This window comes from Salmo salar, unplaced genomic scaffold (genome assembly GCF_965601325.2).
Source record: "Salmo salar unplaced genomic scaffold, fSalSal1 ptg000136l, whole genome shotgun sequence".
Lineage (NCBI taxonomy): Eukaryota > Metazoa > Chordata > Actinopteri > Salmoniformes > Salmonidae > Salmo > Salmo salar.
In genome coordinates this window covers 1,645,001-1,661,304 of record NW_027675321.1, presented here as the reverse complement: position 1 = coordinate 1,661,304, position 16,304 = coordinate 1,645,001, and the positions used below count along the sequence as shown (strand labels likewise).

At 43.2% G+C, this 16,304-nt stretch overlaps 1 protein-coding gene across 1 annotated transcript; it reads right to left on the bottom strand.

Annotated features, from left to right (window-relative positions):
* Nucleotides 1–279: 279 nt before the first annotated feature.
* Nucleotides 280–15,679, bottom strand: LOC145866917 (NLR family CARD domain-containing protein 3-like; the record flags this gene model as incomplete). The annotated part of the gene is made up of 4 exons (XM_082970990.1): nucleotides 280–1,131; nucleotides 1,503–1,545; nucleotides 12,624–14,416; nucleotides 15,454–15,679. Coding segments are annotated over 4 exons (2,592 nt in total), but the record flags the coding sequence as incomplete, so codon positions are not given.
* Nucleotides 15,680–16,304: the final 625 nt, after the last annotated feature.

The window sequence follows — 16,304 nt, the reverse complement described above, 5'->3', positions numbered from 1 at the left end:
CAATTTGTTTCCAGTGTGTGTGTGTTGAGTGTGTGTATATCCAGTGTGTGTGTGTGTGTGGTGTGTGAGTGTGTTGGGTGTGTGTGTTCAGTGTATGTTTATGTGAGTGTGTGTCCAGTGTGTGTCCAGTTTGTGTGTATGGGTGTGTCCAGAATGTGTGTGTGTGTCCCTTTTGTGTCCAGTGTGTGTGTATGTCAAGTTTATGTCTGGTTTGTGTGTGTGTGTGTGTGTCCAGTGTGTGTGTGTGTGTCCATTTTGTGTCCAGTGTGTGTGTGTCCATTTTGTTTCCAGTGTGTGTGTATCCAGTGTGTGTGTGTATGTGTGTGTGTGTCCTGTGTGTTTGGTGTGTCTAGTGTGTGTGTGTGTGTGTGTGTCCAGTTTGTGTCCAGTGTGTGTGTGTGTGTCCAGTGTGTGTGTGTGTGTGTGTGTGTGTGTGTGTGTGTCTGTGTCCAGTGTGTGTGTCTGTGTCCGGTGTGTGTGTGTGTGTGTGTCCGTGTGTGTGTGTGTGTGTGTCCGTGTGTGTGTGTGTGTGTGTGTGTGTGTGTGTGTGTGTGTGTTCAGTGTGTGTGTGTGTGTGTGTGTGTGTGTGTGTGTCCAGTTATTATTCCAGGGACACTGAAGAGCCAACATAATGAACTCTAAACCCTGGATAGAGGGGCTCAGTGAATGTGGAGGTGAATGTGATCAGGTGGGTCAGTGTGTCAGAGGAGGCTCTATAGAAGGACAGAGTGCCGGCTGGCCAGTCCAGATACACTCCTATTCTGTGGGAGCTGGAGGAGGGGACGTCTATGGTAGTGAGATTATTATCGTGACAGGAAGAGTAACTGTTGTCAAAGCAGATCAGACTCCAGGACTTGTCATTGTATCCAAGACAACAGTCATTACCCCTTCCTCTCCTGCTGATTCCTTTATATGTCACTCCTATAACAGCCCCTCTCCCACTCCACTCTACCTCCCAGTAACAGCGCCCAGTCAGACCCTCTCTACACAGCACCTGTCTCCAGACCTCAAATCTCTCTGGGTGATCAGGATACGGCTGCTTCTCTGTCCTACATGTCACCTTTCTGTTCTCCTCAGACAGAGAGAGGTGTCTGTTTACTGTGTTTAGGTCCAGTGTGAGATCACAGACATCTGATGGATGAAACCAGACACAATATTAGAAATCATCATCATTCACATTAGAATGTTAACTCACTTTTCACTAATTCATTTAATGTAGATGTTTCTAGGTATCAAAAGGAGAAGTTAAGGTAACTTGAGACTTGTTGAATGATCATATGTTATACTGTATGGTAATATAATACACACTTATTCACAATAATTACACACACACACTGTCATATCAAGTCTTTGTAAACGTTGGTGTCCCTGATTTTTGCTTCTGTAGAACTACAGCTGATATTTAATATGACCAAGTCAGTAATGATGGTGGTCTTTGACTTTGACTTAACTTGAATTAAGACTTATTCTTAGTCATATTCTTCACAGCAGTCAACACTCACATTTTCTAAGTCCAGGTTTCATTCTGTTCTCTCCACCATGTTCCACACTGTAGCGGTAAGCAGAAAAACAGACAGTCATTGAGGGATACACCTACACACACACACACACACACACACACACACACACACACACACACACACACACACACACACACACACACACACACACACACACACACACACACACACACACACACACACACACACACACACACACACACACACACACACACACACACACACACACACACACACACACACAGGACATATATACACACTGGACACCTGGACACACACACACTGGACACACACACACACTCACACTGGACAAAAACACACACACACACACAAACTGGACACAAACACACACACACTGGACACAAACACACACACACTGGACACACACACACACACACAAACTGGACAAAAAGACACACAGGACACACACACACACACACGGTCAAGCGTGGTAAGAACATTTTCAGTGTTTGTGTCCAGTGTGTGTGTCCAGTAAGTGTGTGTCCAGTGTGTGTGTCCAGTGTGTGTGTATGTGTCCAGTGTGTGTGTGTGTGTGTCCAGTGTGTGTGTGTGTGTGTCCTGTGTGTGTGTGTGTGTGTCCTGTGTGTGTGTGTGTGTGTCCTGTGTGTGTGTGTGTGTGTCCTGTGTGTGTGTGTGTGTGTGTGTCCTGTGTGTCCTGTGTGTCCTGTGTGTGTGTGTGTGTCCTGTGTGTGTGTGTGTGTGTGTCCTGTGTGTGTGTGTGTGTGTCCGTCCTGTGTGTGTGTGTGTGTGTGTCCTGTGTGTGTGTGTCCGTCCTGTGTGTGTGTGTCCGTCCTGTGTGTGTGTGTCCGTCCTGTGTGTGTCCGTCCTGTGTGTGTCCGTCCTGTGTGTGTCCGTCCTGTGTGTGTCCGTCCTGTGTGTGTCCGTCCTGTGTGTGTCCGTCCTGTGTGTGTCCGTCCTGTGTGTGTCCGTCCTGTGTGTGTCCTGTGTGTGTCCGTCCTGTGTGTGTGTGTGTGTGTCCGTCCTGTGTGTGTCCTGTGTGTGTGTGTGTGTGTCCGTCCTGTGTGTGTCTCGTGTGTGTGTGTGTGTGTGTCCCGTGTGTGTGTGTGTCCCGTGTGTGTGTGTGCTGTGTGTGTGTGTGTCCTGTGTGTGTGTGTGTGTCCTGTGTGTGTGTGTGTGTCCTGTGTGTGTCCTGTGTGTGTCCTGTGTATGTCATGTGAGTGTGTGTGTGTGTGTGTGTCCTGTGAGTGTGTGTGTGTGTGTCCTGTGAGTGTGTGTGTCCTGTGAGTGTGTGTGTGTCCTGTGAGTGTGTGTGTGTGTGTGTCCTGTGTGTGTGTCCTGTGTGTGTGTGTGTGTGTCCTGTGTGAGTGTCCTGTGTGAGTGTGTCCTGTGTGTGTGTCCTGTGTGTGTGTCCTGTGTGTGTGTGTGTGTGTCCTGTCCAGGACACACACACACACACACACACACACACACACACACAGGACACACACACAGGACACAAACACACACAGGACACAAACACACACAGGACACAAACACACACAGGACACAAACACACACAGGACACACACATGGTAAGAATATTTGTCTGCGTTCAGTGTTTGTGTCCAGATTGTGTGTCCAGTTTGTGTGTGTGTGTGTTTGTGTCGTGTGTGTGTTTGTGTCCTGTGTGTGTTTGTGTCCTGTGTGTGTTTGTGTCCTGTGTGTGTGTCCTGTGTGTGTGTCCTGTGTGTGTGTCCTGTGTGTGTGTCCTGTGTGTGTGTGTGTGTGTCCAGTGTGGTTGTCCAGTGTGTGTGTTTATGTGTCCTGTGTTTCACACAGACACACACAAGACAATCACACACACACACACACACTGGACACACACACACACACACACAACCTTGTCCAAGTGGTGGTCAGAATGTTTGTCTTAACTAGCCTGATAAGTCAAACATGTCTGATATGAACATTGACATAAACCCTCTACATACTTGAGTTTCTCCAGTCTGCAGTGTGGATCCTCCAGTCCAGCAGAGAGCAGTCTGACTCCTGAGTCTCCTGGGTGATTGTAGCTCAGGTCCAGCTCTCTCAGGTGTGAGGGGTTTGACCTCAGAGCTGAGACCAGAGAAGCACAGCCTTCCTCTGTGACTAGACAGCCTGACAGCCTGCAAAGAGTCAAATCATATTAAAATCACACTGCTATTCTTTGGTGGTGAAAATAGTGGCAGTATATTTCTTCAACATATTCAGATATATCAGTGTCCTGAAACCTTCCATATCTATTCATAAATTAATGTATCATATTATAAATTACAAATGATCAAAGTTTTGCATGCAGATAGAAACATGTATTTTTATTTGAGGATATTTTCATACATATCTGTTTCACCATTTAGAAAAATAAAAGCACTTTATCTATCTAGTCCCCCTATTTAACCTGTTAGGGCTCGGGGGCAGTATTGACACGGCCGGATAAAAAACATACCCGATTTAATCTGGTTACTACTCTTACCCAGTAACTAGAATATGCATATCATTATTGGCTTTGGATAGAAAACACCCTAAAGTTTCTAAAACTGTTTGAATGGTGTCTGTGAGTATAACAGAACTCCTATGGCAGGCAAAAACCTGAGAAGATTTCATGCAGGAAGTGGCCTGTCTGACAAGTTGTGTTTCATCTTGGCTCTTTTTATTGAAGACTGAGGATCTTTGCTCTAACGTGACACTTCCTACGGCTCCCATAGGCTCTCACAGCCTGGGAAAAAGTTGAACGATATCGAGGCAGGCTCTGGCTAAAACACTTTATCGCTTTTGGCAAGTGGCCACTCAGAGTACTATGGGCTTAGGCGCGTGCCCGCGTCGACCGAATGCTTTCTTTTCCTTTGTCTGTTTATCTAAACGCAGATTCCCGGTTGGAATATTATCGCTTTTTTATGAGAAAAATGGCATAAAAATTGATTTTAAACAGCGGTTGACATGCTTCGAAGTACGATAATGGAATATTTAGAATTCTTTTGTCACGAATTGCGCCATGCTCGTCACCCTTATTTAGCCTTTAGGATAGTGTCTAGAACGCACGAACAAAACGCCGCTGTTTGGATATAACGATGGATTATTTTGGACCAAACCAACATTTGTTATTGAAGTAGAAGTCCTGGGAGTGCATTCTGACGAAGACATCAAAGGTAATAACATTTTTCTTATAGTAAATCTGACTTTGATGAGTGCTAAACCTGCTGGGTGTCTAAATAGCTAGCCCTGTGATGCCGGGTTATCTACTGAGAATATTGCAAAATGTGCTTTCACCGAAAAGCTATTTTAAAATCGGACATATCGAGTGCATAGAGGAGTTCTTTATCTATAATTCTTAAAATAATTGTTATGCTTTTTGTGAACGTTTATCGTGAGTAATTTAGTAAATTCACCGGCAGTGTTCGGTGGGAATGCTAGTCACATGCTAGTCACATGCTAATGTAAAAAGCTGGTTTTTGATATAAATATGAACTTGATTGAACAAAACATGCATGTATTGTATAACATAATGTCCTAGGGTTGTCATCTGATGAAGATCATCAAAGGTTAGTGCTACATTTAGCTGTGGTTTGGGTTTATGTGACATTATATGCTAGCTTGAAAAATGGGTGTCTGATTATTTCTGGCTGGGTATTCTGCTGACATAATCTAATGTTTTGCTTTCGTTGTAAAGCCTTTTTGAAATCGGACAGTGTGGTTAGATTAACGAGAGTCTTGTCTTTAAAATGGTGTAAAATAGTCATATGTTTGAGAAATTGAAGTTTTTGCATTTTTGAGGTTTTTGAATAACGCGCCACAGGATTACACTGGCTGTTACGTAGGTGGGACGATTTGGTGCCACCTGCCCTAGAGAGGTTAAAGAAGTCATATGGTTCCTGACCAATTCACTCATAGTGTATTAAATTAGTCAAAAGTTTACTATTTGGTTCCATATTCTTTGACTGCAATGACTACATCAAGCTTGTGACTGCCATGATTGAGAAAGATCATGAACAATAATTAGTGAGAAAGTTACAGAGGCTTCAACAAAACCTGCTAACCTCTCACCATTACCAATAACAGAGGATACAACAAAACATGCTAACCTCTCACCATTACCAATAACAGAGGCTACAACAAAACATGCTAACCTCTCACCATTACCAATAACAGAGGCTACAACAAAACAAGCTAACCTCTCACCATTACCAATAACAGAGGCTACAACAAAACAAGCTAACCTCTCACCATTACCAATAACAGAGGCTACAACAAAACATGCTAACCTCTCACCATTACCAATAACAGAGGCTACAACAAAACATGCTAACCTCTCACCATTACCAATAACAGAGGATACAACAAAACATGCTAACCTCTCACCATTACCAATAACAGAGGATACAACAAAACATGCTAACCTCTCACCCTTACCAATAACAGAGGCTACAACAAAACATGCTAACCTCTCACCATTACCAATAACAGAGGCTACAACAAAACATGCTAACCTCTCACCATTACCAATAACAGAGGCTACAACAAAACATGCTAACCTCTCACCATTACCAATAACAGAGGATACAACAAAACATGCTAACCTCTCACCATTACCAATAACAGAGGCTACAACAAAACATGCTAACCTCTCACCATTACCAATAACAGAGGCTACAACAAAACATGCTAACCTCTCACCATTACCAATAACAGAGGCTACAACAAAACAAGCTAACCTCTCACCATTAGCAATAACAGAGGCTACAACAAAACATGCTAACCTCTCACCATTACCAATAACAGAGGCTACAACAAAACAAGCTAACCTCTCACCATTACCAATAACAGAGACGACAACGAAACACTTGTTGACCAACTACAGGAATACTAACCTCAAAGTCTCCAGTCTGCAGTGGGGATCCTCTAGTCCAGCAGAGAGCAGCTCCACTCCTGAATCCTTCAGGTCATTGTTACTCAGGTCCAGCTCTCTCAGGTGTGAGGGGTTTGAACTGAGAACTGAGGCCAACACTTTACAGGATGTGTCTGTGAGTTTACAGCCAGTGAGTCTGCCAACACAGAAGAAATACAATGACAGACACTTTGTATTAAAATGATACGCTTAGCTTCCTCTGTTTACGCTGTTACCCGTTTACAAATAATGTGTTGGGTTTGACCTCAGAGCTGAGACCAGAGAAGCACAGCCTTCCTCTGTGACTAGACAGCCTGACAGCCTGCAAAGAGTCAAATCATATTAAAACCACACTGCTATTCTTTGGTGGTGAAAATAGTGGCAGTATATTTCTTCAACATATTCAGATATATCAGTGTCCTGAAACCTGCCATATCTACTCATAAATTAAAGTATCATATTATAAATTACAAATTATCAAAGTTTTTCCTGCAGATAGAAACATGTATAGTACAAATATTTGAGTAGACTGACCAGACCAGTTTAAAAGCAGTATCAGTCAAAAGACAGACAGTGAGGTATCAGATTTAGATTGTATTGAGTATACAGTCCACACCATATCTATTTTGACAGTGAAGATAACATTTTAAATGTGGCTCTAAACTCCAACATTTTGGATTTCAGATCAAATGTTTCATATGAGGTGACTGTATATAATCCTCCTGTGAATGATAGTTTTTGCCTGCCTCACTAATGATGCCTTTTGCCGTTTCCCTGCCTGTACTGTTGCCTTTTTGGACCCCCTGTGTATGACCTTCTGCCTGCCCCTGGACCCAGCTACCTGCCTCCTCCTGTGGTCCTTTACAATAAACACCTGCTGAGCCCTGCGCTTGAAACCAGCTCTCTGTCTCCCATCGTGTTCATTACAGATGGTGACTGGAGTCATTTTATTTACAAGTGAGTAGATAACATGTTTCTAAACACTACTAAAAGCATCCTGATGATGCCATGATTAAGAAAAATCATGAATGAATCATGAATAATAGTGAGAAAGTTACAGAAGCTACAACAAAACATGCTAACCTCTCACCATTACCAATAACAGAGGATACAACAAAACATGCTAACCTCTCACCATTACCAATAACAGAGGCTACAACAACACATGCTAACCTCTCACCATTACCAATAACAGAGGCTACAACAAAACATGCTAACCTCTCACCATTACCAATAACAGAGGCTACAACAAAACATGCTAACCTCTCACCATTACCAATAACAGAGGCTACAACAAAACATGCTAACCTCTCACCATTACCAATAACAGAGGCTAAAACAAAACATGCTAACCTCTCACCATTACCAATAACAGAGGCTACAACAAAACATGCTAACCTCTCACCATTACCAATAACAGAGGCTAAAACAAAACATGCTAACCTCTCACCATTACCAATAACAGAGGCTACAACAAAACATGCTAACCTCTCACCATTACCAATAACAGAGGCCACAACAAAACATGCTAACCTCTCACCATTACCAATAACAGAGGCTGCAACAAAACATGCTAACCTCTCACCATTACCAATAACAGAGACTACAACAAAACATGCTAACCTCTCACCATTACCAATAACAGAGGCTACAACAAAACATGCTAACCTCTCACCATTACCAATAACAGAGGATACAACAAAACATGCTAACCTCTCACCATTACCAATAACAGAGACTACAATAAAACATGCTAACCTCTCACCATTACCAATGTATTTATTTATAAGCACCTCACATTGTGGTTACTCACTACATGGTAGATATTCCCTCAGCGAAGTATGGCAGTTCCATGCAGGTTTCCTCACCAAGTCCAAGGCAGCACAGCTACCCATGCAGACAGTACTCCTTAGTAACCGATATCCCCATGGCAACACGAACTCGTTAAGCTTCCCAAGCAATTATCTCCCGGTGTCACACGATGCTAGGCTAACCTCTAGCTGGCTAATACCTCCACAACGAGACGGTAGCTTCAGTCTTTACTAAGTTTTAGCTAAATTATAACAACTCTTTTATTAAATAAAACATGTATTTCCCTTCATGTCTTAGTAGCTATGGGTTTTGTTGTAGTTCTGTCGTCTTCTTTTATAATTTTTCTTCACCAACCGTCCTGAGGTAAAACGTCCATCCTTTCATCAACGTCTTTTTCCCTCCCGTTAACCAGGTCAACTCCCATTGGCCACAACTTAACAAGCGACCTTATTGGTCAAAACGTAAACTTCAAAGTAAAACAAACTATTCACTTATACATTAAATAAATATTTCTTCAAAAAGCATAATGCATTAACAACATTACAGTTTAGGAGAAATTCAATCATCTTTTAAATATAATACCAATTAATTATAACAAATAAACTCAATACTTGGTTCAAACAAGGGTATTACACAAACATACAGTCAATAATACAGTAGAAAATAAGTCTATATACAATGTGAGCAAATGAGGTGAGATAAGGGAGGTAAAGGCAAAAAAAGGCCATGGTGGCAAAGTAAATACAATATAGCAAGTAAAACACTGGAATGGTAGACATGCAGTGGAAGAAAGTGCAAAGTAGAAATAGAAATAATGGGGTGCAAAGGAGCTAAATAAATAAATACAGTAGGGGAAGAAGTAGTTGGGCTAAATTATAGATGGGATATGTACAGGTGCAGTAATCTGTGAGCTGCTCTGACAGCTGGTGCTTAAAGCTAGTGAGGGAGATAAGTGTTTCCAGTTTTAGAGATTTTTGTAGTTCGTTCCAGTCATTGGCAGCAGAGAACTGGAAGAAGAGGCGGCCAAAGGAGGAATTGGCTTTGGGGGTGACCAGTGAGATATACCTGCTGGAGCGCGTGCTACAGGTGGGTGCTGCTATGGTGACCAGTGAGCGGAGATAAGGGGGGACTTTACCTAGCAGGGTCTTGTAGATGACCTGGAGCTAGTGGGTTTGGCGACGAGTATGAAGCGAGGGCTAGACAACGAGAGGGTACAGGTCGCAGTGGTGGGTAGTACAGTGGGGGAAAAAAAGTATTTGATCCCCTGCTGATTTTGTACGTTTGCACCCTGACAAAGAAATGATCAGTCTCTAATTTTAATGGGAGGTTTATTTGAACAGTGAGAGACAGAATAACAACAAAAAATCAAGAAAAACGCATGTGAAAATATTATACAATTATTTGCATTTTAATGAGGGAAATAAGTATTTGACCCCTCTGCAAAACATGACTTAGTACTTGGTGGCAAAACCCTTGTTGGCAATCAGAGGTCAGACGTTTCTTGTAGTTGGCCACCAGGTTTGCACACATCTCAGGAGGGATTTTGTCCCACTCCTCTTTGCAGATCTTCTCCAAGTCATTAAGGTTTCAAGGCTGAAGTTTGGCAACTCAAACCTTCAGCTCCCTCCACAGATTTTCTATGGGATTAAGGTCTGGAGATTGGCTAGGCCACTCCAGGACCTTAATGTGCTTCTTCTTGAGCCACTCCTTTGTTGCCTTGGCCGTGTGTTTTGGGTCATTGTCATGCTGGAATACCCATCCACAACCCATTTTCAATGCCCTGGCTGAGGGAAGGAGGTTCTCACCCAAGATTTGACGATACATGGCCCCGTCTATCGTCCCTTTGATGCAGTGAAGTTGTCCTGTCCCTTAGCAGAAAAACACCCCCAAAGCATAATGTTTCCACCTCCATGTTTGACGGTGGAGATGGTGTTCTTGGGGTCATAGGCAGCAATCCTCCTCCTCCAAACACAGCGAGTTGAGTTGATGTCAAAGAGCTCCATTTTGGTCTCATCTGACCACAACATTTTCACCCAGTTGTCCTCTGAATCATTCAGATGTTCATTGGCAAACTTCAGACGGGCATGTATATGTATTCTTGAGCAGGGGGACCTTGCGGGCGCTGCAGGATTTCAGTCCTTCATGGCGTAGTGTGTTACCAATTGTTTTCTTGGTGACTATGGTCCCAGCTGCCTTGAGATTATTGACAAGATCCTCCCGTGGAGTTCTGGGCTGATTCCTCACCGTTTTCATGATCATTGCAACTCCACGAGGTGAGATCTTGCATGGAGCCCCAGGCCGAGGGATATTGACAGTTCTTTTGTGTTTCTTCCATTTGCGAATAATCACACCAAATGTTGTCACCTTCTCACCAAGCCGCTTGGCGATGGTCGTGTAGCCCATTCCAGCCTTGTGTAGGTCTACAATCTTGTCCCTGACATCCTTGGAGAGCTCTTTGGTCTTGGCCATGGTGGAGAGTTTGGAATCTGATTGATTGATTGCTTCTGTGGACAGGTATCTTTTTTACAGGTAACAAGTTGCGGTTAGGAGCACTCCCTTTAAGAGTGTGCTCCTAATCTCAGCTCGTTACCTGTATAAAAGACACCTGGGAGCCAGAAATCTTTCTGATTGAGACGGGGTCAAATACTTATTTCCCTCGTTAAAATGCAAATCAATTTATAACATTTCTGACATGAGTTTTTTTGGATGTTTTGGTTGTTATTCTGTCTCTCACTGTTCAAATAAACCATTAAAATTATAGACTGATCCTTTCTTTGTCAGTGGGCAAACGTACAAAATCAGCAGGGGATCAAATACTTTTTTCCCCCACTGTATATGGGGCTTTGGTGACAAAACGGATGGCACTGTGATAGACTGCATCCAATTTATTGAGTAGGGTATTTGGAGGCTATTTTGTAAATGACATCGCCGAAGTCGAGGATCGGTAGGATGGTCAGTTTTATAAGGGTATGTTTGGCCGCATGAGTGAAGGATGCTATGTTGCGAAATAGGAAGCCAATTCTAGATTTAATTTTGGATTGGAGATGCTTATAGTGAGTCTGGAAGGAGAGTTTACAGTCTAACCAGACACCTAGGTATTTGTAGTTGTCCACATATTCTAAGTCAGAACCGTCCAGAGTAGTGATGCTGGACAGGCGGGCAGGTGCAGGCAGCGATCGGTTGAAGAGCATGCATTTAGTTTTACTTGTATTTAAGAGCAGTTGGAGGCCACGGAAGGAGAGTTGTAATGGCATTGAAGCTCGTCTGGAGGTTAGTTAATACAGTGTCCAAAGAAGGGCCAGAAGTTTACAGAATAACACCAATAACAGAGGGGGTCTGATCTTTGTGCCTCTGTAAATTTCTCATTCATCATCATTAACGATTTATTCATGATTATTCATAATCATGGTAGCATCCACATGAATGTAGAAGTGTTCTGAAACATCTTCTATTCTTACTGACAATACAAGTGAAGTGACTCCAAAATGACAGGACATTATTTACCATTGAGTTTCTATTAGGAAAAAACACAATCCAAAACACAACCAAGACAATCTGCAAATGCATTCAACAAGTTAGTAGAATCACAAGCTTGATGTAATCACTGCAGGCATGGAACATGGGACTAAATACTGAACTTATGACTACTTTAATACAATATAAGTGAATTTGTCCGAATATGTACAACTTTTTCAAATGGGAGAACTAAATACATAAAGTGCTGTCCTTTCTTAACAGTAACACAGCTATGTATGAAAATACCCTCAAATAAAAGGTGACATTCTGTACTGTCACCTGATATGAAAAATTCTATCTCAAATCCAAAATGCTGGAGCATAGCACCACATTTAAAACTATAAGCTTCACTGTCCAAACACATATGGTGTGGACTATGTGTGCCTGGTAAACACATGTGGATCTGGTGAACAGTTATCACTTGTTGACCAACTACAGGAATACTGACCTCAGAGTCTCCAGTCTGCAGTGTGGATCCTCCAGTCCAGCAGAGAGCAGCTTCACTCCTGAATCCTTCAGGTCATTGTTACTCAGGTCCAGCTCTCTCAGGTGTGAGGGGTTTGACTCCAGAGCTGAGATCAGAGAAGCACAGCCTTCCTCTGTGACTCCACAGCCTGACAGCCTGCAACGAGATCATCATGACTTCACAAACATACTGTTAATTTAATGAGTAGTGTAGAAGGACAATGGACGATGCATTTGGTTTATTCTCTCAAACAACATATAGATTTGTATGGTCATAATGTTATACTAATGTGAAAATCAATGCATTTATTCAATATGTTATTCAATATAATATTATATACATATTACACTACATATTTTTCTCTAAACTGAATATTGCTTCCTGATGATTAGTTCTTGTATGTCATTTTATGTACTCACAGAGCAGCTCTGGAGGCTTTGACCACTGGCAGCAGCCTCAGAAGACCTTCCTCTGATCTGGAGTATTTCTTCAGGTCAAACACATCCAGCTCCTTTTCTGAAGTCAGCAACACAAAGACCAGAGCTGACCACTGTGCAGGTGACAGGTTGGGTTTTGAGAGACTTCCTGATCTCAGGTAGCTTTGGATCTCCTCCACTAGAGAATGGTCATTCAGTTCATTCAGACAGTGGAACAGATTGATGCTCCTCTCTGGAGAGGGATTCTCCCTGATCTTCTCCTTGATGTACTTGACTGTTTCTTCATGGGTCTGTGAGCTGATTCTTGTCTTTGTCAGTAGACCTCGTAAGTGCTTCTGATTGGACTCCAGTGAGAGGCCCAGAAGGAAGCGGAGGAAAAGGTCCAGGTTTCCTGTCTCACTTTGTAAGGCTTTATCCACAGCACTCTTGTAGACAGTAACTTCAGTAACTTCAGGCTTGTCTCTGAACAGCGAGAAAAAGTATCTGAACATTGATTGTGGTTTGTCCATTAGATTCTCATTGTTGTTGATGAATGAGAGGAACACATACACAGCAGCCAGAAACTCCTGAATGCTCAGATGAACGAAGCAGTACACCTTGTCCTGGTACAGCACACATTCCTCTTTAAAGAGCTGTGTGCACAATCCTGAGTACACTGAGGCTTCATTGACATCAATGCCAGCCTCTTTCAGGTCTTTTTCATAGAAAATCAGATTGCCCTTCACTAGCTGTTGAAAAGCCAGTTTTCCCAGTGACAGAATGCTCTCGTTATTCAAGTGTGGATCTGTCTCTTCTTTCCCAAGATACTTTTCATTCTTCTGGTTGGTATGAAACACCACAAGGTGTGTGTACATCTCAGTCAGAGTCTTGGGCATCTCTTCTCTCTTATGTTTCAGCATGTGTTCGAGGACTGTTGCAGAAATCCAACAGAAGACAGGAATGTGGCACATGATGTGGAGGCTCCTTGATGTCTTTATGTGTGAGATGATTCTGCTGGCCAGGTCCTCATCACTGAATCTCTTTCTGAAGTACTCCTCCTTCTGTGGGTCTTTGAACCCTCGTACCTCTGTCACCTGGTCAACACACCCTGAAGGGATCTTATTGGCTGCTGCAGGTCGGGTAGTTATCCAGAGGAGAGCAGAGGGAAGCAGATTTCCCTTGATGAGATTTGTCATCAGAACATCCACTGAGGTTGACTCTGTGACGTCACAACAGATCTTGTTCTTCTGGAAGTCTAGGGGCAGTCGGCACTCATCCAGACCATCAAAGATGAACAGAACTTTGTACTTGTTGTAGATGGAGATTCCTGATTGTTTGGTTTCCATTGAGAAGTGATTGACAAGTTCAATCAAAGTGTGTTTGTCCTCTTTCATCAAATTCAGCTCCCGAAAAGGGAATGAAAACACAAATTGGACATCCTGATTTGCTTTTCCTTCAGCCCAGTCCAGAATGAACTTCTGCACAGAGACTGTTTTTCCAATGCCAGCGACTCCCTTTGTCAGCACAGTTCTGATACGTTTGTCTTGTCCAGTTAAGGGTTTGAAGATGTCGTTACATTTGACTGCAGTCTCTGGTCTTGCTTGTTTCCTGGTTGTTGTCTCAATCTGTCTCAGCTCATGTTCATTATTGACCTCTCCTGTTCCTCCCTCTGTGATGTAGAGCTCTGTGTAGATCTTATTGAGAAGTGTTGGGTTTCCTTGTTTAGCGATCCCCTCAAATACACATTGAAACTTCTTCTTTAGATTAGATTTGAGTTCACGTTGGCAAATCACAGCAAGCTCATCTGAATCTAGAAATAACACAGAGGATATTAATATTACATCTGTTTTAATGCCTACAGTATTGTAGGACTGTTATAAAGTTTAAATTATAATAATTTATTCTCTTCACTGACTATAAAAATCTGTAAATGTTTTCATAATGCATTACAGACTGGTGTGACTGATTCAATTATTATTGGTATTATTGATGGTATTATTAATGCAGCTCCGTCTCAGGTTCTGCTGTTGTGCAGTGGTTGCACATCCTTTCCTCTACAGGGAGCCAGGTTTTCCTGTGTCTCTCTCTCTGCCTCTCTGGCTCCCTCTCTCTGTGGCTCCCTCTCTGTGGCTCCCTCTCTGTGGCTCTCTCTCTGTGGCTCTCTCTCTGTGGCTCTCTCTCTGTGGATCTCTCTCTGTGGCTCTCTCTCTGTGGCTCTCTCTCTGTGGATCTCTCTCTGTGGATCTCTCTCTCTGGCTCTCCTCTCTCTGGCTCTCCTCTCTCTGGTTACCCTCTCTCCTCTCTCTGGCTCTCCTCTTGCTCTCCTCTCTCTGGCTCTCCTCTCTCTGGCTCTCCTCTCTCTGGTTACCCTCTCTCCTCTCTCTGGCTCTCCTCTGGCTCTCCTCTCTCCTCTGGCTCTCCTCTCTCCTCTGGCTCTCCTCTCTCCTCTGGCTCTCCTCTCTCCTCTGGCTCTCCTCTCTCTGGCTCTCCTCTCTCTGGCTCTCCTCTCTCTGGCTCTCCTCTCTCCTCTGGCTCTCCTCTCTCTGGCTCTCCTCTCTCCTCTGGCTCTCCTCTCTCCTCTGGCTCTCCTCTCTCTGGCTCTCCTCTCTCTGGCTCTCCTCTCTCTGGCTCTCCTCACTCTCCTCTCTCTCTCTCTCTGTCTCTGTCTCTCTCTCTAAATTAATCAACACAACACATCCCTGCTGCTACTTGATGAGGTCCCTAGGTGTTGTGTTAAGGCTGCTACAATATCACTGAGTTACACAGCTACTTTAGCTGTACTTTAGCTGCAGCTTTTAAATGTTATAAAACAGCATTCAACATGAGGCAGACAGATCTTACATTTCTCCAGTGTGTCAGCAAGCTCCTTCTGGTTCATTTTCCTCAGGACGTGCAGTGTGATCTTCAGAGCCCCCTCTCTGGCACTGCTCTCCTGCTTCTCATCTTCAGCATCCACCACTTCCTCATCCTGCTTCTGACTCTCAAAGCCTTCTGGGAGTTCTGGACTAAGAATCCTCTTGAACATCTTCAGCTCGTTCTTCACAAATGTCATCATTTTCTCTTCAAGCAACTAAAATAAATCAAGTAAATAAGTTAAGCAAGAGAATAAATGCTTTCTCATTAACACAATAATGAATGATTGACAGATCAACTTTACTTGAGGAAAAGAAAAACAAATGTACATAACAGGACCACATACACTGAATATAGAGTCCAGGTCTGTTTGATGACTCTGGGAAGACTGACCACTGAGAATCTCTGACTCTGATCTCTCCTGTTGGTATCTGTGGACAAAACATGAGATTACATCTCCTCATCCAGGGAGTGAGTGAGTACGGACAGACAAACAGACAGACATAGACAGAAAGCGGGACAGACAGTCAGAGACAGACAGACAGAAAGAGACAGACAGAGACACAGACAGACAGACAGACAAACAGAGATAGACAGAGACAGACAGACAGACACAGACAGAAACATACAGACAAAGAGAGACAAACAGACAGAAAGCGGGACAGACAGTCAGAGACAAGCAAAGACAGACACAGAGACAGACAAAGACAGACAGACACATACAGACAGAAACAGCCACAGAGACAGTGAGACACAGACAGACAGACAGACAGACAGACAGACAGACAGACAGACAGACAGACAGACAGACAGACAGACAGACAGACAGACAGACAGAC